Source organism: Girardinichthys multiradiatus, chromosome 3, assembly GCF_021462225.1.
Source record: "Girardinichthys multiradiatus isolate DD_20200921_A chromosome 3, DD_fGirMul_XY1, whole genome shotgun sequence".
Taxonomy (NCBI): domain Eukaryota; kingdom Metazoa; phylum Chordata; class Actinopteri; order Cyprinodontiformes; family Goodeidae; genus Girardinichthys; species Girardinichthys multiradiatus.
In genome coordinates this window covers 44,078,062-44,103,917 of record NC_061796.1, presented here as the reverse complement: position 1 = coordinate 44,103,917, position 25,856 = coordinate 44,078,062, and the positions used below count along the sequence as shown (strand labels likewise).

General features: G+C 42.9%; 1 protein-coding gene across 1 annotated transcript; it reads right to left on the bottom strand.

Moving 5' to 3' along the window:
• Nucleotides 1-5,276: 5,276 nt before the first annotated feature.
• Nucleotides 5,277-20,520, bottom strand: LOC124863425. Its single transcript, XM_047357794.1, has 14 exons — nt 20,086-20,520; nt 18,406-18,771; nt 17,245-17,343; nt 16,682-17,038; nt 14,218-14,583; nt 13,616-13,969; nt 11,145-11,498; nt 11,043-11,060; nt 10,800-10,863; nt 10,668-10,711; nt 9,685-9,835; nt 9,245-9,358; nt 8,985-9,052; nt 5,277-5,766 (listed from the first exon to the last, which is right to left on the bottom strand). Exons 1-14 carry the CDS (start codon nt 20,476-20,478, stop codon nt 5,743-5,745), a joined length of 2,772 nt encoding a protein of 923 aa, XP_047213750.1. The 5' UTR covers nt 20,479-20,520; the 3' UTR covers nt 5,277-5,742.
• Between the last annotated feature and the right edge of the window lie 5,336 nt (nt 20,521-25,856).

Sequence of the window (25,856 nt, the reverse complement as noted above, 5' to 3'; positions counted from 1 at the left end):
ACTGTCTTTACCAAGCTTGACCTTAGGAGTGCTTATCATCTAGTTAGAATCTGCCAGGGGGACGAGTGGAAGACAGCTTTTTAGACTCCTTTTGGTCATTTTGAGTATTTAGTCATGCCTTTTGGACTTTGCAATGCCCCAGCAGTCTTCCAGTCGCTGATTAATGATGTGTTAAGAGATTTTTTGGACATCTTTGTTTTTGTGTACCTTGACGATATTATGATCTACTCCAGAGACCTTGAAGAACACCATCATCACGTTCGACTAGTCCTTCAAAGGCTGCTGGAGAACCGATTATTTATTAAGGCTGAGAAATGTGAGTTTCACCAGTCCTCTGTTACCTTCCTGGGTCTCATCTTAGAGGGTGGACAGGTTCGTTCTGATCCTGATAAGATCAAGGCAGTCCTTGAGTGGCCGATTCCTGAGACAAGAAGACAACTTCAACGCTTCCTGGGGTTTGCTAATTTTTACAGGAGGTTTATACGGAATTACAGCCAGACCGCAGCACCTCTGACTGCTCTGACCTCCACTAAATTGCACTACACCTGGACCCCAGAGGCAGATTCAGCTTTTCAGGCTCTAAAGATGAAGTTTTCCCAAGCACCAATCCTTATCTACCCTGACACTACCAGACAGTTTACCATGGAGGTTGATGCTTCTGATTTAGGGGTTGGAGCAGTTCTGTCCCAGACCTCTGCTTCTGATGGAAAATTACATCCTTGCGCTTTTTTTTCCCGTAGACTAAATGATGCGGAGCGCAATTATGATGTAGGAGACAAGGAACTTTTAGCTATTAAATTGGCTCTGGAGGAGTGGCGTTATTGGCTTGAGGGAACCTGTGTGGACTGATCATAAGAATCTAGCCTACTTACAATCTGCTAAGCGACTAAATCCCTGCCAGTCCCGCTGGTCCTTATTCTTCTCCCGCTTCAATCTGGCCATTTCCTATCGCCCCGGTTCTAAGAATGCTAAACCTGACGCTCTGTCCCGTCAGTTTTCTGCTGATGAAGCTGAACAGAGACCTGTCTCCATTCTGCCTCCTAGTTGGACGGTGGGTCCTCTTAGGTGGGAGATTGAGGACTTTGTTACCCGCGCTCAGCGGGAGGAACCTGATCCAGGCACTGGTCCACGAGACAAGATTTTTGTTCCCACTATTGCCCGTTCTCGTGTCATCCATTGGCACCATTTTGCTAAATTTCCTGCCCATCCTGGTACTAGTAGAACTGTGGCCCTTATTTCTTGAAGGTTCTGGTGGCCTACTGTCCACAAGGACGTGAAGGAGTACGTTCACGCCTGTATTGTCTGCGCTCGAAATAAACATTGTAACCAACCACCTGCTGGCCTTTTACAGCCCCTAAGCATCCCTGGTCGTCCTTAATCTCCTCTTGCCTTAGACTTTGTTACCGGGGGGTAATGTCGGGATCTGGGAGCCTGTCTGTTTTTTGCTTTCTGCTAACCTTATTCGTCCAGCAGAGGGTGTCGAAGCTACAGGAGGTACGTGGACAGGTGTTTTCCATCTTCTGATTGCTGTGTACGCTACTTAAGCCGTGGCTGTCTGCTACTCGTCGCCTGAGAGTTGAGCCTATGTGGTATCTGTAACCTGTGTGTGCGACGATCCTCGAATCGTTCCTCTAGCGCTTGGAGCTTTTGGATTACCTGTCTGGATTCTGCATACCCTCCAGGACCGAGCAATCTTCAATCTTTCACTGGACCTATGCTACTCTACGACAAGCGTACTCCTCCTGCAGACCTGTTCACCCTCCAACGTAACTCCAGCTTCACCCTCCGCTCACTTCCCACGGAGAGTACGAGGGCTGTGAACTCTACTTCGGTTTCCTTAACTCCGTCTCCCCTGTCGGATCCCGTTTACCCTCTAGTAAGAGCAATAATCATTATTTATGATATATATATATATATATATATATATATATATATATATATATATATATATATATATATATATATATATATATATTGCCGTCTTTGTTTCTTACCTGCTCTTTTCCCCGCACAGTTGGAGAGACCAAACTCCTGTCACTTCCTTGTAGGATTTTAGGAAATAATAAACTTCTTTTCACCGTGAGATTATCTCTACTTGAGTTATTTCTGTATGTGGGTCAGATCAGTGTCAAGAATGATGTCAAAACCAATCAGACGTTCCTCCAAGGCCTCACTACAGAAAAGTGACAATCAAGCGGCGCCATTCAGAACACTGTCCAGTACATCAAGAAGAAGATTGGCGAGAACATATTCATTTTGAAGAACAACAACTTATTTCACTGCCTAAATGAACTGAAAGACTATTCTTTAACAGAAGACATCAGAACAATTCTAAGACCAGGGAGGCTTCCAGCCGACAAACTGTCACCTGTTGTGGGCAGCTCTGGTCAACATTATACTGTCTTCAGAGGAAACGCTGAAAGAATTTCATCTGAATAATTACTTTGAATCAGACAAGGCTTTACTGGGCCTGGTAACAGTGGTCATAAACTCCACAAAGGCTATGTAAGTTAAAGAACAACAACACATTATAATAGCATGGCAAAGTGTAGCAAATAGTGTAATATTAAAATAGATTATGTTAACTGTCTGTTTCAAATATTGTAATTTTAGGATGAGTTCCTGTAATCTAACGGAGATGAGCTGTAATGGTTTAGCCCTCGCTCTCCAGTCCAAATGCTTAATTCTGAAGAAATTGGACCTCAGTAACAATGACCTGAAAGATTCAGGAGTGAAGCAGCTATGTGAAGGCCTGTGTAGTCCACACTGCACACTGCAAACTCTCAAGTCAGGATTTACCTGTTCGTTTGACAGAACTTTGTTAAACCAAAAAATCTAGTCTTATATTTATTTATTCTTATCTTTCAAATTTAAATAGTTTTAATGCATAATAACTCTTGCTCTTAGGAATTTATTATACCAGTGTGTCTGGGAGAGGTTTTATGTAAACTGTTTATTATAATATGGTGCTGATCTATGCATGTGTCTGACATATAAAGTATTGCTTGTGTGTATTTTGTTTTCAGAATTTTGCCACATTTGAACGTTAAGTACTGACACCACTAACATTACAAACCTTGTTAAATAGCACAAGGTCACTCTTGCAAACACAGTGAAGAAAATTATTCTACTTAAAATTAATACATGCCTCTTTTTATGTAAAGCCTGTCACGCTGTCTGATCACAAAGGAAGGCTGTGCAAAGCTGGGTTCATCTTTGAAGGCCAATCCCTGCCACTTGAAAGAGTTGGATCTGAGCTACAACCATCCAGAAGAATCTGGATTGAAGCATCTTTCTGCAGCACAGGAGGACTCACAGTTGGCATTGCTGACTCTCAGGTATGAACAAGCTAAATATTTAATGAAACTGTAAAGTCAAATAAAAAAATACATATATATATTTTAAGATACTCCTGTGCTTTTTGTATAAATACAAAAAGTTCTCTAAATATTCCTCAGTTATTACATGTTACTGCTGTGATTTGTTTCAGGATTGAACCGAGTGGATCACAGTTCTTAAAACCTGGTCTGAGGAAGTGTGAGTATCAAGTGTGAGTCTTCAAGAAAATCTTCAAGAAAGAAGGGCTGACAGAGCTTAGCATTGCATACAAATTTTCTTTATCCTTGTTGCCAAAAAATAGACAGCAGCTTTTTTAAAGTTTAGCTATATTAACCAAAAACACTCAAGTTTTAATAAAATGTAATTAAAGGGTGATGTTCTAAGTATTTCATTTAAATATAAGAATAATGCTCATTTTGTTAAATGTCTTTTAGGTTTTCCCAAACTGTATATTATACAGTAATATTCACAAAATTAGAATATTACTGAAAGGTTTATTATTTCAGTAACTCAGTTCACTAAGTGAAACCCATTATATTGATTAATTACACACAGACTCATGCATTCAAGCCTTTATCTCTGTTAATGATTATGATTTTCACCTTACAGCTAATTGAAACACAAGATTAAAGTATTACATCAGACCACTAAAAAACAATTTTAATAAAGAAATGTGTGCTTAATGAACAGTATGCGAAATACCTGCTTAAATGTAATTTTAAAAAGGTACTTTTATTCTGACAAACAAGCCTCATCGAAACATGTTCGAATATATTCAATATGACTGTATATTATATTTACAACTTTTAAAATCAAATTTGTCATAAGAACATATAAACTGTAATATATGTCTCTATGACCCAAAACCTGCTCAAAGATTCATCATGATTAACTGGTTTCTTTTCATTAGATGCTTGTGAACTCAAGCTTGACCCCAACACTGCTTATAAGAACCTAATACTGTCGGATAACAACAGAAAAGTGACAGTGGGAGAGAAGCAGCCATATTCTGATCATCCAGAACGGTTTGATGTCTTGGAACAGCTGCTGTGTGCAGATGGCCAAACTGGTCACTGTTACTGGGAGGTTGAGTGGAGAGGAAGAGTTCATATTGCAGCAACTTACAAAAGAATCCAAAGGAAAAGAGAAAGTGATGAATGCAGTCTTGGAAAAAATGACGAGTCCTGGAACTTGCTGTGCTCTGATGACGGTCACTCTGTCCTGCACAAAAACAAATTAACTTCCATCCATGGGGCTCCTTCAAACAGAGTAGGAGTTTACCTGGACTGGCCTGGTGGCATTTTTACCTTCTTCGGGGTGTTGTCTGGCAAAGTGACCCACCTTCAGACCTTCCACACCAAATTCACAGAGCCGGTGTACCCAGCTTTCAGGATTACTACTGGACAACAGGGTTCATCTTTGTTTTTCAGCCCTATGTAGTAAAATACATATAGCCAGTCTCTATTTTTCCAAGCTATAAAAAAGTATTTTAAAAAAACTGACATTTTTTTCTTAGCTTTGTCTTGCTTTTTTGTACATCAGGACTTTTATACCAGAACATTTTGTTGTATTTACTTATTTTTTTATTTTTTTATTTTGTATTTACATATTAGAAATATTCAGTTGAGTCGCTGACTAAAACTGCTTTATTGTTCTATTTGTTCTCAGTGCTTAAGAATCTTAATAGGTTCAACTGGCTTTGTTAAATATCGCTGTGGTAGAGAGAATTAATTTATCCGTTAATCTTTCTAATGTATTTCTTATAGAGAGATTGTTTTGCTTGCTTAAACATGGCAAGTTAATGTTAAAATAATCTGCTGATTCCAGAATTTTATTGATTACTTGATTTTCAACTTCCAGAGAAAACCTTGGGTGATTAATGATGATCCCAAGACTTATGTAAAAATGTAAAGACTCTTCAATAAAGAAAGACGCACTTACATGTGTAATGTTTTCTTTTTTGATTAGAAATTAACCACAAAGTTTGCAACCATATACAATTTAGAGCATAGTTGTTAATTGTTTAAATAGGTTAGCTTAAAGTAGAAATGTTCCACACACACACACTTTAGCAGAGTTTGCTACAATCAGATGTATCTTCTTTGCACATTTAAAAATGTTTAATATAAAATCATAATTCAGAGTATATGGTCTGTATTTATGAAGATTTCTGCCTTGAATTATAGTCCCAGAGCCAACAGGATGTTTCCTTTTCAGATACTGAAAGATTGTACCAGGCTTGAAGCAATCAATAATTTTCAATATGATGAGCTCCTGTGGATTTGACAGTTTTCCTAGATGTGAGTTCTGGTCATACAAACACTAATAAACATCTAGCAGACTTCAGGGACTACAACGCAATATTTTTTCTGCTTTATTTCAGTTATGAAGTTCCGCTGATCCTCAGATTATGGCTGATTTCATGAACTGGAAGAAGAAACAAAACAAAAACAACATTAATGTCAAATTTCATGAATCAAAAACAGTTTCTGTAATATAACTATGATGGCTAAAGACAAATGTATGAAATTTGCTATTTTTTTGCACTTAGTATTGTTATATATTAAATGCATTGCCCACCAAACAACAGCAGATGTCATAATTTTAAAGTCAAACAGGTTCAGCCCAGTTGCAGTCAAATTTCTTTCCCTGCCTAACAGCTAATTATATTCTAATTGTCAAATAGAGCATTGATGCTGCAATGGCTGTTCTCCTATCATCATATTTAAAATTAATAGGATGGCAGCCTGTGCCCCAATTTTATTGTACAACTTAGACACTCTCACTTATAACATTTTTATGACATTCACATGTAGGGTCTTGGGGGTGGGCGCACTTAATGGCATCAGGGGGGAGGATATCCTAGTAGCCTAACCTCTGGAGCCTGCGCTCACCTCTAAGGGTATAATTGCATGTAGACATTGAGGGTTCAGAGTGGTGGGGGGGCAGACCCTCTTCCCCACCGTTTTTTTTTCTTTTTAAATGCACACTACAACAACACGCATCAACACCACATTTGAGCTGGCGGAAGCAGGCTAGGGATCTTTTCACAGGTGCGGCCACCCGCACCTGTGGCCGGCGGGTTGGGGCGCCCCCGGGGTTTGGGGGTGGGGTTGGCGGGGTGCCCGGTAACTGGGGCCGCAGTGGCCTTTTTTTCCACTGCTTCCTTCTGTGGTCCTGGCCTGGGGTCGGGCGCTGGGCTGCGGTTGGCGGTCGGGTGGGTGGGGCGGCGGAGCATGTCTTGTGACTGCTCCGGGGCGGCTGGCGGGTTGTGCTTGGCCTGGAACGGTTGGCCTGCATGGCCCAGGTCCCCGGCCGGTGCATGTATCACTCTCGTGGACTGGTGGGCTGGGGCTGTTGGCGATGTCTGGGGGGGTTGGGCGGGCTTGGAAGTGTGCTGCTCTGCTGGCTGTCTTGTCCAGGGGGGGATCGGGACGGTGGGCTGGGGGTTGGCGTGGAGGGGCTGCGGCCTGTGGGGTGGAGGGGTTGTGTCCACTTCTAGGGCGTGGTGTCACTGGCGTTTGGATCGGCTGGGTGGCGATGGTGGAGCTGAGCTGGATAGTGTATCTCCCTGGGCGGTCGTTGCAGTGGCAGTGATGTAGTGTTTTTTGTTGCTGAGGCGGGCGTGGTGGGGTCACTGGCCCTGGGTGCCTGCCGCTGGCTGGGGACCTCTTGGTGGATGAGTTTGTCCCGTCATGGTGCGGGGTCGGGGGTCCGGTTGTGGGTGCGGTGCTGGGTGGGGTCTGCCCTGTTGCGCCAGTGGCCTTGCCTTGCCGTAGCGGCGTGCTGTGTGGTTGGGGAGCGGGGTGCGGGGTGCGGCGGGGGTTCTTAGAGCGGGGCTGTGTGTGGAGCTTGCGCTGTGTGGGTGTGGCTTCATCGGCTTCTCGGCCATGGAGTTCACCTGTGGGGGTGTGCCCCTGTGGGGGTGGGGATTTGTGGCATTTGGGTTTGGGAGGATGTGTTCGATATCGGTGTCCTTGTTGGGGGTGGCCCTGTGTAGAGGTTCTTGTTGGGGTTCACTGGGGGGTGGGAGACTCATGGGGTTGGGATCAGAGCTCGTTGGGGGGTCGGGACTGCTCTGTCCTGGGGCGGCTCCGGTTGGCGGGTTGCTTTGGGCCATGTGGACCCCTCTTTTGTACATAGCCCCCTCACCAGAGGTGGATGGGGGTTGTTGGGGACTGGGTTCGGGGCGGGGGGGTGGGAGCCAGGCCAGGGTCACCCGGGTCTGGGCAGTACCGGCGCTGTCTGTCTGCCTCTGCCCCAGGAGGGAAGGGGACCACCTCCTGGGTCCGGGGGCTGGTTGCCCCTAGGGGGTACCGGCGCCTGGACCTGGGAGTATAGAGTATGCATGGGGAGTGTGAGTGAGTGTATGACGTCCATTGTTGTTTATCCTTACATTGGGTGTGAGTGATTTTATGTGTATGCATGAGGGTGGGAGTGGGTGATTGTGTGTGCCTGTTTTTTTTTTTTTTTTGCGACAGGTTGGGTCTTGAACTGCTCCCTCTCCTGGATCAGCTTCCTCCCTGCCACACCGCCTGCCGGTGGTTGGAGTCTCTGCCCACTGGTGTACTTGTGGTTCTCAGTGTCCGGGGCCGGGTGCCTTGGTGTGTGCTGGCTCACTCCCGGTGGCTGCTTGCCGGGGTCTGGCCCCCTGGACTCTGTCTGGCCTATGCTTAGGGGGTGGTGTGTCCCGGGGTCTTGGGCCTCTGGGTCCATGGCTGGATCTGCTCGGGTGTGGACGGCTGCCGGCGGGGCCTGTGGGCTAGTCGCTGCGGCTCCCTGGGGCTTCTGCACTGTCGCTGCTGGGTGGTTCCCCTGGGACTCTCCACTGCTCTTCTCTGGGGGGGTTGTGGTTATCCCGGCGGTGGTTCTCCTGGGATTCCTGTGGTTTGGGGGGCCTTTAGATGTCTGTGGCTCGGATCTCCTCAGTGTCCGTCCAGGGACCATGGGGCAGGCCTCTGGGTCCTCACATTCGCTATTGCATATTTCTGTGGAGAAACCTTGTATACAAAAGCGCGTCCACACCCATACTCACAGGTGTTAAGTTTCAGGTGTTGATAGATACACAGATGTTCTATATTGGGCTGCACCTCTCACTAAGTACATTTTATATTCAGAATTACCGTGTACTATTTTGTTAAAAAAAAAAAAAACAGCTGTAGGTGTATAAGCAAGCAGGGTGTAATCTTGTATTCTCATCATCCTTCTTTCTCTCCTCCACTCTTTCCTCCCTTTCTCCCATTTTCCCCCATCTCTCTCTTTTTTGAGCTTCTTTTTTCCTTTTCATTTCAGCCTCCGTGTCCGTAACAATTGAAATATTCCCAAAGAAGTTTATAATAAAGTTTATTTTATAAATATCAAGCAGAGCTTTAAAGCATTAGCTGTGATGCTCCGCTTGTGAAAGTAAATCTGTAGGGCAATTTCTTGGCACTCAGACAACAATTCTGAGCGATACTCTGCCGGACAGGACACGGTAAAAAAAATAAATACATTAATTAATAAATTGGATTTCAAACATGATAGGCACCAGCTCCCACACGACCCACTATGGAATAAGCGGTAGAAAATGACTGACTGACTGACTGACATTCCTGGGCAACATCTACCAGAGATAGTTTTGATATTAGAAAAACAAGTCAACTCACCTGCTTGAACGAGAAGCTTGCAACCCTGCAGTCACATGACAGGTTCAGCAGATGAGCTTGAAAGCGATCTGAGACAAGAAGCATATCCTGAAAATTTTCTCAAATTTTCACTGCGTAAACCAATCTATTAACGTGCATCCTTGTGTATTGTACAGTTTATAAAACTATGGAAAGAAAACTCAAAAACAATTTGATGCATACTGAAAAAGCCCATACATAAACAATGGCAACTGGTGTAAAAGGCCAGAGAGAGTGTGTACCTTTGAGGATTTTAAGTTTTGTCAGGGCTGCTACATAACTGTCATAGTCAATTCCACCATGAGAGCTGTATTCAAGCCAAAGCGCTCTGAAGGTTTCCTCATCTAAATTGAAATCTGCAAGACAGAGACCCAAAATTAATAAAATAAAAAATAAATGAAAACAATTTCAAATTTAATAAAAATATGCAAAGCTATTGGATGTTTACTGTAAATGTATTATTTTTGGAGCAAAATGCTATTTGCTGTACATTGTGCAAAAACAGCCCCATTACCAGTGGTTTCACATTAAAATATGTTTGAACAATGAGTTTGAAATGAGGTGTAACAGCACAGTTAAAATTTCATTTTATTTCTAATATCTGTGTTGCACCAATGTCAGGAATAAAAATAGATTTTTGCTGCAAATATTCCACATAAAAAATTAACATATAACCACACACCATGGGAAGCAATCGCCTTTTTCATTTGGGTCTTTGTGACTGCAGATTGAGTCCTGCCTTCGTAGTTTTCCACGTACTCTCTCCTGATCACAGCCACGTAGTGCTCCAGTTTGAAGAACTCCACCACATCCAGGTTTCCTGTCTTATCTGCCTGAATGGGCCGATTAAAGAATATAAAAACCTCTCATGTTCAAGACTTTGTTTAAAAAAATGCTCCTTGTTTTCCCGTTAACCTTTAGAAAAAGATTATATTTCCACACTAGTTTAGTCAATGCAGAAACACAAAATGCTGTAACAACCGGTGTGTGATTATTGTTTTAGAAAAATCAGGTTTCACTACGATGGGTTCAAAAACTGCAACAAGAAATATTCACAAGTCTCTGCTTTTAATTTCATAGAGAAATCAACCATAGGTTCTTCAAATGTTTCATAATCAACCTAGAGTTAAAAAGACATTTTTAATACTACACTACTGAATTTAGTGAAATTATTCCCCCATCCAAATACCGGTTATCTGAGATCAGTTTGTGTAGTTAAGAAGTCCAAGAGGAAAACAGACATCCCTCTTCCCAGTGCCACGACCCAGCACATTCTGGAAGATCTAGGTGAACCAAGGCCAGAAGGGAAATATAGTCCCTGGATTGAGTTTTGGATCTGCCCTGAGGTCTCCTCTAAGTGGGAAATGCCTCAAAAATCATCCAAAGGAGGCACGCCGGGGGCCTCTGATCAGATATCTAAACCACCTCAGCTGATTTCTTTTGATGCAGAGAAGCAGCAGCTATATTTTATTCTCCCCCTGATTACGGAGCTCCTTACCCTATTCATAAGGCTAGACGCAGCCACCCTATAGAGGAATGAGAGACCAAAGCAATGGCAGACAACAATCAATCTAACCATCTTCCACTGGGTGACATAGGACTCCAGTTGTACCAAAGAAGTAATTTATGCCCAAAAAATCCAACATATTCATTTCAAAAGGATACATCCATCAGTACCAACAGCAGGTGTGCAGTCTTCATAGTAAGAGCTATGTTTTAAACAACAGAGACAAAGATAAGTAAAAGTATTTCTATTTAATTTATGCAATGCAGTAAAACTTTGAAATATAAACTGACATTTGCCACGGACAGTGTAGCCACCAGCATTCAGTTTAGATAGAACATCTTCAACTCTCAGCATCTGAAAGAAAAGGAGAAAACACTAATAAACACAGGTTATTTTATAGACGCTATCTTTCAGGAAACTATTGTCCAAACATAAAAGAACATGTTCTTAATCAACATTTTTAAAGGCATTTTTTACAGTTTACTTCCAAGAAAATAACAAAGAGGATTTTTAAATTGTTAGGGTAATCTTACCTCTTTCCTGTTGTCTTCCTGAGGGAGAGAAAAAGAAAAAATTTAAAATATAAACATCCACGATTTAGGACCATATTCTAAATATTCCGGTATTTCTCTTACAGATATACACATTTCCTCTGGGAATGCATCACACTGCAGCTCATTTGGCCAGAAGACTCCAAAATTGCTTATTAAATCCTCACAGTTCCTTCTGGCCTTTTCACAGAATGACCTGCAGGGGCGCTGCACCTGGTCCTCCACACACTCTGGGGCATACACCCTGCACAGAAACAGCTGTATGTCTGCCGAGCACACAGTCTGCACAATTGAGTTGAAGAAAGACATCTTCATGACGGCCTCCCGTTGACTTGTGTGGCCCAGAAGATTTGGGACAATGGTCTGGTTGTAGGACAGGCCCTGGCACATTGGTATGGTGATGGGTTCACACATACTGCCACTGCTGCTCACTCCATACTGCAGACAAAAATACAAACTGTCAGATTGTTTTGGATGTACACATTTCTTTGACTATTTTTACTCATTTAGGTTAAAACCAACATTTGGCCACATGACCAAAACTAATAGAAAAAATGTTAGGGGCACATGGCATCCCTATAAATAGAGAGAAAAAGGACACACTTTAATGAGGTGCAACATTTATTTATTTATATTAGATGAATAAATCTGTCACTCATTCCTGGCTCCATCCTCAAACAATACCAGTAGCACATACAGGGGTTGGACAATGAAACTGAAACACCTGTCATTTTAGTGTGGGAGGTTTCATGGCTAAATTGGACCAGCCTGGTAGCCAGTCTTCATTGATTGTACATTGCACCAGTAAGAGCAGAGTGTGAAGGTTCAATTAGCAGGGTAAGAGCACAGTTTTGCTCGAAATATTGAAATGCACACAACATTATGGGTGACATACCAGAGTTCAAAACAGGACAAATTGTTGGTGCATGTCTTGCTGGTGCATCTGTGACCAAGACAACAAGTCTTTGTGATGTATCAAGAGCCACGGTATCCAGGGTAATGTCAGCATACCACTAAGAAGGACAAACCACATCCAACAGGATTAACTGTGGACGCAAGAGGAAGCTGTCTGAAAGGGATGTTCGGGTGCTAACCCGGATTGTATCCAAAAAACATAAAACCACGGCTGCCCAAATCACAGCAGAATTAAATGTGCACCTCAACTCTCCTGTTTCCACCAGAACTGTCCGTCGGGAGCTCCACAGGGTCAATATACACGGCCGGACTGCTATAGCCAAACCTTTGGTCACTCATGCCAATGCCAAACGTCGGTTTCAATGGTGCAAGGAGCGCAAATCTTGGGCTGTGGACAATGTGAAACATGTATTGTTCTCTGATGAGTCCACCTTTACTGTTTTCCCCACATCCGGGAGAGTTACGGTGTGGAGAAGCCCCAAAGAAGCGTACCACCCAGATTGTTGCATGCCCAGAGTGAAGCATGGGGGTGGATTAGTGATGGTTTGGGCTGCCATATCATGGCATTCCCTTGGCCCAATACTTGTGCTAGATGGGGGCGTCACTGCCACGGACTACCGAACCATTCTTGAGGACCATGTGCATCCAATGGTTCAAACATTGTTTCCTGAAGGCGGTGCCGTGTATCAGGATGACAATGCACCAATACACACAGCAAGACTGGTGAAAGATTGGTTTGATGAACATGAAAGTGAAGTTGAACATCTCTCATGGCCTGCACAGTCACCAGATCTAAATATGATTGAGCCACTTTGGGGTGTTTTGGAGGAGCGAGTCAGGAAACGTTTTCCTCCACCAGTATCACGTAGTGACCTGGCCACTATCCTGCAAGAAGAATGGCTTAAAAATCCCTCTGACCACTGTGCAGGACTTGTATATGTCATTCCCAAGATGAATTGACGCTGTATTGGCCGCAAAAGGAGGCCCTACACCATGCTAATAAATTATTGTGGTCTAAAACCAGGTGTTTCAGTTTCATTGTCCAACCCCTGTATTTAGGTCCATATTTAGGAGTTACAGTAGTTTACATCTTGGCAGGAGCTGAAAATAGCATGCCCGTGCAAATGAGATCCGCTGAGGTTTGGTATACAGCTAGCTCATAAAGGTTATTTAAAAATGCTAAGGAAGTTTAGGATTTATTTTCTTAATCTGATCCAAATTTGAATTCTGTCCTTTCAGAAGTCTTACATGAATCTCCAAAAAAAGTGTTGTGGCTTTTGGATCTGTTGTGCCACTCCCAAATTATTAGCGGCTCCCATCTGGCCAACCACTAAGCGAACTTTCTGTAGGAGCCCCTACTTTTCACCTTCAGGTTTTATGAGTTTCCTGCTTCACCATTAACCCGTCAAATATACAAATTCAGAATGCAAAATCTTTTTTATTATCCATTCATGTTGTTTTTGGTTTCACGAATGTAGTTTACAAAATTGTATCTATTATGTTTGTTCAAAATTTCAACGGATTCTCTAAAAGAGCAGATCACTTATATTTTAAACCAAGTAAACTCAAGTCCAAATGACAGAAACATAGAAGAGAAAACACACTAAGTAAAAAAACAGTGAGAGATTCAGCATATGTACCTCTTCACATGAGTCTGTTGTAAATGCCTCACATTTCAGGTTTTCAGGCCATCTTATGCCAAACTTATTCATCAGCGGCTCACAGCCGGATCGAGCCTGCTCACAGAGTGTTCTGCAGGGGGTCAGTCCCTTCCCCGACACACATTTGGGGAGGTGGACGGAGCACAGGAAAGGCTTCAAATGAGCAGAGCATTCAAGCTCCACAAGTGGCAGAAATTCATTTAGTGCCAGGTTTGTCTCCTCCTGCGTTTTGTGGCCAAGACCGTTGGGCAGAAACGCTTCCGTATAAGGCAGGTCTCTGCAGAAAGGAGCAGTCTTGGTCTGACATGTTCCAGGGACATTGATAAGTAAAGGCTGAATAAATGGAAAAAAAAAAAATTAACATCAAGAACAAAGTCATTTTTTAATGATAAACAATGCTTCATTGTTGATTCAGGGATTGGTTGCATCACTTTTGTGATATATTTAATTAGCACAGTCAACTGTCTACAATGGCAATAAAGGGATGAATTTTCCAATTGATGTAATCATTCCCATAATAACATATCTCACATAACAATGTCTCTAAATCTTAATGAGACAGTGAAAGAGGACAATCTTACCTCTTCACAGGACTCTGTGGTAAAGGATTCACACTTTAAGGCTTCAGGCCATGGGAAGCCAAACTTGCTCATCAGTCTTCCACAGCCTGATCGGGCCTGTTCACAGAGGGTTCTGCAGGGAGGCTGGGGTCTTCCTGACACACATTTAGGTATGTAGACTGAGCACAAGAAGGGCTTAAGCTGAGGAGAGCATTCAACCTTTATAAGTGGGAAAAACTGATGTATAACCAGGCCTGCCTCTTCCTGGGATTTGTGACCTAGAATATTAGGCAGGACAGTGTTTGTGTAGGAAACATCTTCGCAAAGGGGAACCGTGATTGGCTGACATGTTCCTGAGGGGGCTTGTGTGACAGGGGCAGGTGGACCCTGGAAGCAGAAAATAAAGGAAAACATAAGTCATCTATCCGTCTATCCGTCCGTCTGTCCGTCCATCAATGTTCCTCATCTGTGTCCTTGGTGCTAGTCTTTTTTAACTTTTTATTTTTGCATATCCTCATTTCCATAGCAGAAAACAGGCTGAGACACTTTTTATTGAAAGGTAAGGTCCTGATTTGAAGTGGCCATTATTTAGTGGCTTCCAAAGGTGTTCACACTTAATGACCTTTTCACACTGGCATACATCTATTTTATTAAGATTTAATATGATAAGCCAGCACAAACTAACATATTATTGTAAATTGGAAGGAAAATTGCACAGTTATTACATTTTTCAAAGTAAACATCCGAAAAGCTTGTTTCATTTTTATGTATTCAGTACCTCTCAGCCAGTACTTTGAGGAATCACCTTTTATTGTAATTATATATATACATATATATATATATATATATTATCAAGTTGTTGGGGTATGTCTCTGTCAGCCCTGAAAACAGTTTGAGTTGTAAGCATCAGTGACAGGTTGCCACAGCTTCTCAGTTAGATTTAGGTCTAGACTTTGACTTAGTCATTATAACACCTGACTATGCTTTGATCCGATTTTGGTTAATCTGACCTCAGCACCTTTTACATGTTTGTAAACTGCATATATCAACTCAGTGGTTAAATACTTTTGCAAGGAAATGCATACAAAGGAGTTTGACAAATGGGCGAACCCTGTGAGACCTGCTATGTAGATTTTGTATGCATGCAGCCTCAGAGATTTGTTACAGAACATATTGATGGTTAGGTTATAAAACTATATCCCACACTTTGAATATCCCACAGAGCCATGTTCAATCCAATCTGAATATGGAAAGATCATAGCAAAAAATGCAAACCCAACAAGAACTCATCATCCACCTAAAAAGACAAGCCCAGGACGGAGAGACTTAATAAGATAAGCAGCCAAGGAGCCCATTGTAACTGTGGAGGAGCTGCATGGATGCACAGCTCAGGTGGGAGAATCTATCAACAGAACAGCAATTAGTTGTGCACCTCATAGATCTGGTCTTTGGGAAAATCTGGAAGGAAGATGTTGTTGAAAGACAAAAGAAATTCAATTTGCCATTTGCAAATGTGGGGAAGAACGTGCTCTGGTCAAATAAGGCCAAACTTGGTCTTTTTGACAGATATGTAAAATGTTCCAGACTGCACATCACTCTGAAAACACCCAATAGTTAGACACACAGCATCATGGTGTGTGGATGCTTTTGATCAGATGGGACAGAGAATCTGTTCAGTGTAAATAGGAAGATGGAAGGAGCTTCAACAGGAAATCCTAGAAGAAAACCTGTAAGAGGCTGCAAACGGCTTGGGACCAGGGTAGAGCCTCACGTCCCAGAAGGACAACAGCACAGGACACACAGTGCTATGGGTTTCAAATCATATTCATGTGTTGTAATGGAAAAAGTCCAGAATTTAAGCTAGATAAGAATCAGTGGCAAAATTGTTGCAGACATTTTGCATTCAAAGAATGGACCAGAAGCTTGGTCTGTAGAGGTCCAAAGCTAGCGCAAACATACCTCAAAAGACTTGTAGCTGTACTGCAGCGAAACTGGTTCTGCAGAGTACTGACTCTGGAGAGCCAAATATTTATGCATGCTACACTTTTCATATTTTTAGTAGTAAAATAATAAACGTATTCCTTCTACTTCACAATTATGTGCTCCTTTGTGCTAGTCTATCATATAAACCTCCAATAAAATGCCGCGAAGTTTGTAGTTGTGATAACCTGTGAAAAGGTTAAAGGGGTATAAATACCTTTGGCGGTGGCACTATAGTTACTGATTTATAAGCTGTATCTAATAAATCTTATAAACCGTATCTTTACGGTTTACCACAAGCAGAATTTTACTCCATTTTAACTTTTGATGTTAGATAAATGCCATCTTTAAATGTTATGTGTATTTAAATCTCAAACTAAAACCAAATTCCCTAATTAATAAAACTAACTTTTAAAGAGATCAAATTGTTTCAGAATCTTTTAGTTAAGTAATAGAAGAAAATCCTCTACAGAGATATCAATCTTTAGAAATGTCTAAAACTTACCTGAACACAGTCAGTCTGTGGGAGATTTTCACACCGCAGCGTTGCTGGCCAGCTGAGTCGTTTTGCTCTTAATGTGGATTCACAATCCTTCTTGACCTTTTCACAGAGAGCCCGGCATGGTTTCACCCAACTTTCATTGCCTGAGCCACATTCAGGCACGGCAACGCGACACATGAGAATATCAACATGTGGAGAACAGGCCGTCTGCACAATCTGGCCAATCTGCTGCAGGTTGAAGCCCTGGACCCCACTTGGATAAAGGGTAGTTTTGTAACCCACACCTTGACAAAAGCTGGCTGTTACTGGCTTGCAGTTTGTACTTTCATCTTTTCCAGGTTGCACTTGTTGAGGAAAGACCTGCATGCACAGAACCACTAAGAAGAAATGCTTCATGATTCTCTACTACAGTCTGTATCCCAAAGCTTTAACTTAGTGTGCTGCTTTTGTTGGGAGGTGGAGCAAGATTCTATGAGTGGGGTTTTTACAAACAAGGTGCTTGTTTAAGACCACAGATCATGAAACAAAATGATGGTTAACATGCAATATAAACAAATCTGTCTCACAGCAGGGGCTCTGTTCTGGGAAATTCCAGCCCGAGTGACCAAAAGCTGTGAAGCATGCTCAACATCTGGTTGTGATTGTGATCCTTCTGAGTCACCAGTCTGCAGAAAAAAAGGGAAGGTTGGAGTCTGGCAGCTAAAGGTTGCCACAAGAAACCTTGAAAGGTCATTTGCTAAAATTTTACAATTTTTCCAAAGAATTAATTATCTGTTTGCAGTGAGACCTTTAAGGTTTCTACACATTTTCCATTTCAAAATGCCGTACTCTTCCAGACTCAGATTTCAAGAGTGAAAACATAAATGACCTAATTAGGCTCTTTCATCTGTATTTTCTATAACTCATGAAACAACATGATGATATCTTTGGCTTTTTTTGGTCATCAAAACAGTAATGGGCACATATGAAAATATGAAGCAAATGAAAAATTGTAAAAGAACAAATATGTTATATTTTAGATTCCTTAGATTAGCCGCCCTTTGCTGTGATGACTAAAATATTAACCTTTGGCTGTCTCTCAGTGAACCTCTGGTTCTTTCAAGATTCTTTGGAAAACCATTTCAGGTGACCACCTCGTGAAGCTCATGGAGACCATCATGAAGTTAATGGAGAGAATACTAAGAGAGAAAAGCAGTCATGAAAGCAAAGAGTGGCTCTTTTGAAGAATCTAAAATATAAAAATGTTTACAGTTATTTCACTGTTTGTTTACTACATAATTCCATGTGTGTTCATACACAGTTTTGATGCCTTTGGTGAGAATCTACAATATTAATAGTTATGAAGGTAAAGAGACCCAATAAGTGAGAAAGTGTATTTTAAACTTTTTACTGGTAACGTAATTTAACATTGATAACAATTACGTTTGTCAACTGGGACAAAATAATCCTCCACTAACTACAGAACATTTTAAGAACAGATTGTTAATTTTGATACCTTCATTCAGGTTGTAAAGGGTTAAAATGAAAATAAATCCATCTAAAAAAACAAATAATGTGATTGATATGATTTCTATAAGGTAAGATCCCACATTAACAGAAGTTGTTCTGGAAGCCTTGTTTAACTTGAAGCATGGGACTTGCTAAGTGATAATTATACAATATTCTGATAATTGAAAGTCCAAACCACTAAATTTTAAGCAGAAGTATAATTAAAGCAACAAGCTTACCTCTTCACAGGACTCAGTAGTAAAAGATTCACACTTTAAGGACTCAGGCCACGGAAAGCCAGATTGTCTTATCAGTTGAGCACATCCAGACCGAGCCTGCTCACAAAGGGTTCTGCATGGAGGTTGGGGTTTTCCTGACACACATTTAGGTGTGTAGACTGAGCAGAGGAAAGGCTTCATGTGAGGAGAGCATTCCACTTTTAAAAGTGGGGCAAACTGGTGCATCTCAAGGCCTGCCTCATGTTGAGTTTTGTGACCTAGACTATTTGGCAGGATGGTCTCTCTGTAAGGCAGGTCAATGCAGAGACGTACAGTGATTGCCTGACATGTTGCTGGTGGAGCTTCAGTAACAGGAATCATTTCACCCTGGTAGAGCAGAAAAATAGTAATTGATAAAAAAAAACATCTTGGCCCCATCCTGCACCTACATTTGAATGTACAGTATTAGAGACACATAGGGCCTTAAAGTTGGGGTGAGAAAGACTCCATCAGCTAGCAGCGGGGTCTCCAACACCCAACGGCAATTTTAAAGCACTTTAGTTTTACACACATCCATTCATAGCAACATTTTACATTAACAAAGATGCACAAGCATGCACCACGGACAAGGATTGTGCTGGACACATGGCATTGTCCTTTGCTGCCCCTGCCTCTGCACCAGTACTAGTTTGCAAGGGATTTGTAATGTGAGGCTGGCATTCGGGTATCTGGCTGTGTTGCAGGGAGGTGGGTGGTGGTGTCAGAGTCATGTTGTTTGTGTATGGGCCTGGGTCACGTCGCAGCGTTGTGGGTCCCTGGCTGGGGATCTATGGTTCTTGGGGATATATCGGCCCACCTGTGGGCTGCAGGGATTATGCCACCAGGCGGGATGGTACTGTGGGGTAGTCTTGCTGTGGGGTTTTGGGTGACTGAACTTTGGGCTTGGCCTGCTGAATCCGAGAGTTCAGTGCCCTAAGCCCCTCCCTTCACCTCCCTGACGTGGGGCCTGCTGCTTCTGGAATTTGCTGGAATTTGTATGAGGGTTTATGGCTATCCTGTGGGGGTCCCTGGTGTTTGTCCGCTTGCAGCTGCTGTGGCATTTTACAGCAAAGGCTATCTTTTCTTTGTTGCTCTTGGATGCTGAGTATTGCAAGGTTTCTACTGGTAATAACTTTGCACCACAGGTGACAAATTCACACACACACACAACCACACACAAAATCCAAATAGCTGAAAGTCATACAACTATTTTTTCATTGGTTTGGTCTGTCTACTTTGATGCTATATGGTAGTAGATTTATTAATGTTAATCATGCACTGAGGATACCAACCAGGGTACATGCAAACAGAAGTGTAGGCATGTCATGCTTAAAGCATCCTCTGCCATGGTATCATGGTGGTTATAGAGACTTATACAAAGATATGTTTAATAATGCCTCTGTTTCCCTTTCTCAAACTGCTGCACCACACAAAGCTCTAATAACTTTAGATGAATCCCTGCCCAACACATCTAAAACAAATGCCAGAATTACCTCCTCATCATGTCATCATTTTCTGCAGTGGCCTGGCAATGATCTACCTATTTAAGTCAGGTGTTTTGGAAGTGATGCATCTTAAAGTCGCAAAGAAGTTACTTATTTTAAAAAACGCACAAGTGCATCCATTAAACCTGAAGTAAAATCTTCATCATGTTATACTAACCTGCACACAGTTGGACACCGGTAATGAGTCACATCGGAGCCTTATCGGCCAGAACAACCACTTTGCTCTTAGAGTGGATTCACAATCTCTCTTGACCTTCTCACAGAGTGCTCGGCATGGCTTCTTCTGGCTTTCATTTTCTGAACCGCATTCAGGTACAACAACGCGACACATGACTGTGGCAATGTGTGGTGAGCAAGCGGTCTCCACCATCTGACCAGTTTGGTGCAGGCTGAACCCTTGAATCCCTTTTGGGTAAGGAGTAGAAGTATATCCCAAACCTTGACAAAAGCTGGCTGTAACTGGCTTGCAGCTTGTCTTGTCGTCTCTACTGGATTGTGCCTGCTGCAGAAACACCAGCAGGCAGGCAATCACTATACACAAATGCCTCATGGTTCTCAAACAAAGTCCTGGACTGTTTTAAAGCTTTACGAGGTTTGGTACTTGCATGTCCTCTGTTCTTGGGAGGTGGAGTACAAATTCCCCAATTTTTTTTTTTTTTTACAATAAAAGCAGTGATTTAGGCACACTAGTACAGTCATACATCAAGAGGATGCTAAAAAAAAAGGAAGCCATGCTGGCCTCTGATGTGGGGCTCTCTCTGGGAGAGTTTCAATCCAAATGCTCAAGAACGTTGTGGCATGTAACACATCTGGTTGTGATATTATGCTTTGTAGATGAAGAACCATAAAATGTTAAAGAAACCTAAAAAGCTGCAATAACCTGGTTGCACATCTGTAATCTAACACTTTGCTGAACTAGCTTTTGATTCAGCGCCAACATTTACAGCCAGCATCTGTTTTAGTGAATCGGATGAAGTTCTTCTGTCTTAGCAGGATTTTCTTGATATTTGCTGATTTGCCACCTTAGTTAGAGCTTGGCTTTAATGGCACATTAACAACAGTCATTTAATAATTAAAGAATACATGAAACAACAGTGACATTAGTAAAAGTGGGTGTTTCTCCATGACTGATTAAAAGGCAGGACTGAAACTGGTCAGACCAAATAGATGCAAGGAGCTGCAAGAATATCTGGCCAGTACAGGCTGCGTTCTACATGTGACAACACTGTATTTTCCATATATCTGGAGCAAGAAGTAGGGCCGAAAGACAAAACCCTTTTATTCAGAAGAAAACACCCAGGCCTGGCTAAAATCTCCCAAAACCTTGTGGAAGTCATGTTCTGATGAAACTAAACTGGAACGTGGGCCACAGTTCCAAAAGGTGAGTTTAGCACAAAAAAACCACATCAGTTTCACCAGAACACCATACCCAAAGTAAAATACAGTGGTGGCTGCATCATGCTCTGGGATTACATTTCTTCAGAAAAAAGTTAACTGCTTCTAAAGTAGGATGCATTCATGGAAATTTCTTCATACCAGTCAGTTTTAACCAAAACGTTGTGCTGAAAAACTCAAGATGAAGATGGATTTTATTTTTCAGCATTATTGTGAGTCCAAACATACGTCAGAATCACTAAAACAGCAGCTGCACCAGAATAAAATCAAGGTTGGGGCGTAGCCAGGGTTCAGAACTCAACTGAAAATCTTAGGGTCACTTGAAGAGGCCAGTGGAGGCTCTTCCAAATCTTCTAGGGACGTGGAATGTCACCTCGCTGGGGGGGAAGGAGCCTGAGCTTGTGCAGGAGGTCGAGAGATATCGACTAGAAATAGTCGGACTCGCCTCCATGCACAGCGTGGGCTCTGGAACCAATCTCCTTGAGAGGGGTTGGACTCTCTTCTACTCTGGAGTGGCCCACGGGGAGAGGCGACAGACTGGGGTGGGTTTGCTTGTTGCCCCCAGCTCAGCCGTCTCATGTTGGGGTTTACCCCAGTGGATGAGAGGGTCGCATCCCTGCGCCTTCGGGTTGGGGATAGGTCTCTGACTGTCGTTTCGGCCTATGGGCCGAGCAGTAGTGTGGAGTACCCGGCCTTCTTGGTGTCCCTGTCGGGGTTGCTGGATATTGCCCCTCCCGGGGACTCCATTATTCTGCTGGGGGACTTCAACGCCCACGTGGGAAATGACAGTTACACCTGGAGAGGCGTGATCTGGAGGAATGGCCTCCCCGATCAGAATCTGAGTGGTGTTTTGTTATTGGACTTCTGTGCCAGTCACGGATTGTCGATAATGAACACCATGTTCAAATATAAGGGTGTCCATCAGTGCACTTGGCACCAGGATACCCTAGGTAGGAGGTCAATGATCGACTTTGTTGTCGTATCATCAGACCTTCGGCCGCATGTTTTGGACACTCGGGTGAAGAGAGGGGCTGAGCTGTCCACTGATCACCACCTGGTGGTGAGTTGGATCCGCTGGAGGAGGTGAAAGTCGGACAGACTTGGCAGGCCCAAGTGCATAGTGAGGGTCTGCTGGGAACGCCTGGAGGAGCCCTCGGCCAAGGATGGATTCAACTCCCACCTCCGGGAGAGCTTTGACCAGATTCCGGGGGATGTTGGAGACATAGAGTCTGAGTGGACCATGTTCTCCGCATCTATTGTTGATGCTGCTGCCCGTAGCTGTGGCCGTAAGGTCTGCGGTGCCTGTCGTGGTGGCAATCCCAGAACCCGGTGGTGGACACCGGCAGTAAGGGATGCTGTCAAGCTGAAGAAGGAGTTCTATCGGCTGAGGTTGGCTTGTGGGACTCCTGAGGCGGCTGACGGGTACCATGAGGCCAAGCGTGCTGCAGCCTGGGCGGTGGCAGAGGCAAAAACTTGGGCCTGGGAGGAGTTCGGTGAGGCCGTGGAGAAGGACTGCCAGTTGGCCTCGAAGCGATTGTGGAAAACCGTCCGGTGCCTCAGGAGGGGGAAGCAGTGCTTCGCCAACACTGTTTATAGTAGAGGTGGGAGGCTGCTGACCTCGACTGAGGACATTATCGGGCGGTGGAAGGAGTAGTTCGAGGATCTCCTCAATCCTGCCATCACGCTTCGGGGGTGGATAAGATCCGCCCTGAGTACCTCAAATCTCTGGATGTTGTGGGGCTGTCATGGTTGACACGCCTCTTCAACATTGCGTGGCGGTCAGGGACAGTGCCTCTGGATTGGCAGACTGGGGTGGTGGTCCCCCTTCATAAGAAGGGTGACCGGAGGGTGTGTTCCAACTACAGGAGGATCACACTCCTCAGCCTCCCTGGTAAGGCCTACGCCAGGGTATTGGAGAAGAGAGTCCGGCCGATAGTTGAACCTCGGCTTCAGGAGGAGCAGTGTGGTTTTTGTCCCGGTCGTGGAACCATGGACCAGTTCTACACCCTCTGCAGGGTGCTTGAGTGTTCATGGGAGTTTGCCCAACTGGTCCACATGTGTTTTGTGGACCTGGAGAAAGCATTCAACTGTGTCCCTCATGGTGCCCTGTGGGGGGTGCTCCAGGAGTATGGAATCGGGGTCCCTTTATTAGGGGCCATCCGGTCCCTGTACGAGCAGAGCAGGAGTTTGGTCCACATTGCCGGCACTAAGTCGGACCTGTTCCCGGTGCCCTTTGTCACCGGTCCTGTTCATAACTTTTATGGACAGGATTTCTAGACGCAGAAAAGGCCGTAGGGGGTCTGGTTTGGGGACCAGTGGATTTTGTCTCTTCTTTTTGCAGATGACATGGTCCTGCTGGCCCCCTCTAGCCAAGACCTACTGCATGCGCTGGGGCGGTTCGCAGCCGAGTGTGAAGCGGCTGGGATGAAGATCAACTCCTTCAAGTCGGAGGCCATGGTACTCAACCGGAAAAGGGTGGCTTGTCCTCTTCAGGTTGGAGGGGAGTTCCTGCCTCAAGTGGAGGAGTTCAAGGGACGTCTGGGTGTCTCTGATGAGTCTGCTGCCCCCGCGACCCGGTCCCGGATAAGCGGAAGATGACGAGTACGAGTAAATATTCTTGTTTTACCTGAATTATCATTATGAGCAGGATAAAACCTTTTTGTTTGAAGGTAACAATTTGCAGCTGAGGTTCAGTGAGTTCCAGCTGGAGCTGCTTAACTCTTATGCAACAGTGATGGTTGTTCTGTTTTTTACCATCTTCCCTGGAACTTCCACAAACTGTAAAACTGAAACCCAAGGCTCTCAGCAGCTTAAAGTGTTCCTAATTAAACTCATATGTACGCGTCATCTCTTGGTGTGGGTATGAGGCTGTATGTGTTGTTTAAGAATAAAGGGAAAAACATTATGTGCGATGGACTGGTAACTGTAAAAGCAGTTACCAAATAGAAATACCTTCTATTGAGATCCCAGCATTATTCACATACAATATAGTTTCTATTAAAGCTGTAAGACTGGTCTGAAAAGCATGTACATATGTTAAATTATCTTACAAACCTTTCTGTGAACATAAATTTAGAGGCTCCTTTATGTGGTTTCAGCTTTCAGTTCACAGGATCCAGATCTCCGTTAGCAATGATTGGTTGTGATTATATCTCTTATTGTGTGTCTGAGCTGTGGGGTAAAAATGCAGAAAGCTGGCACATTAAATCAAACCTTTGGGTGGAACAAAAACAAAGCGACAAAGAAAATACCAACTGTTTGCATACAAAATAAATAAACTGTGTTGTTATTTAGATTTAACCCATCCAACATGTGGACTCATGCTATTTCATCATAAACTGAGTTCTTTGTTAAACATGACTCATGAGGACAGGGTGGTGGGGTTACTTGTTGAGATGCTTTTCCAGTTTACAAAAGACCCCAAAATATTTACTTGTGAATGAATGAATGAATATAACAATTGAAACAAACCTACAGAAAATTGTGTTTTGATGACTGTTCTCACACACAAACACACACCACTAAATACTTTAGTCCAGCCAAGGAACAAACACCAAAACATACTTGTGAAAAAGTCCCTCTATTAAAGAGGTTATCATGCTGTATTTCCTTGTAATTTTTACAATTCCATACATTTTTACTGCTCTGTATCCATAAACGTTTTAGGAGTGAACCAGTCTGGGATACATTTGCTTAATTTCCCCATTATCTCGATAAACTACATCTGGGAAGGTGTGGATGAAAGATAAACCTGAAGATTTGAGCCTTTATCTTAACTTCAGTTCGATAAAAGCCAATATGTTATGGATTTTTGGGATTTTCCAGATCATTTTTTCTCTCACACTGTTTACAGCACAAAATCATTTTATTGTTAATATGATTAAAAACAAATATGCATGTATATGGGCTACAGGAAATGAAAAACCAACCTTGCGTTGAAGCTTGGTTGGAATGAGTTTAGTTTAATTTGTTACTGACTGCAGGCAGTTTCCACATGTGTTTTCACTCAGTGAAGATGCTTAACTTGCATGACAGATGTGCATGAAAGTTGTGAAACACTTGATATATATAACACACTGTAGCTTCTAATGCTCCACCAGAAGTGTTTCAACCCTTGGATAAGAAAGTAAGGTGTTTAGATCATGCTTTTATTTTACAAGCATAAATGCAATAAAGCGAGGGTTGTTCAAAATCACAAGTACTTTCAACTGAACAAAATGTGAGTTCTTTTAAAAGTTTCCATTTATTTAACAAATGCTGACAACAGGTGTCCCCCCAACTCACGTATTTTGTCATGTTCTGGATCACTTGTGTTTCGAATTGTGTTTTATTGTTTTACATCATTTTGTGAGCGTATTTACAGGCGGACTTTTGTCATATGTCTCGAGGCTTATGCAGCAACCTGCTGATGGGCAAGCACATGGAAACTAGCCTTGGGATATAATCTGGCCTACTTATAAATAGCCTACTGTGTATTTGTTCATTACTATGAATGGTCCATGTTTTAGATGAATAAAGCTGAAGAAAATCTGA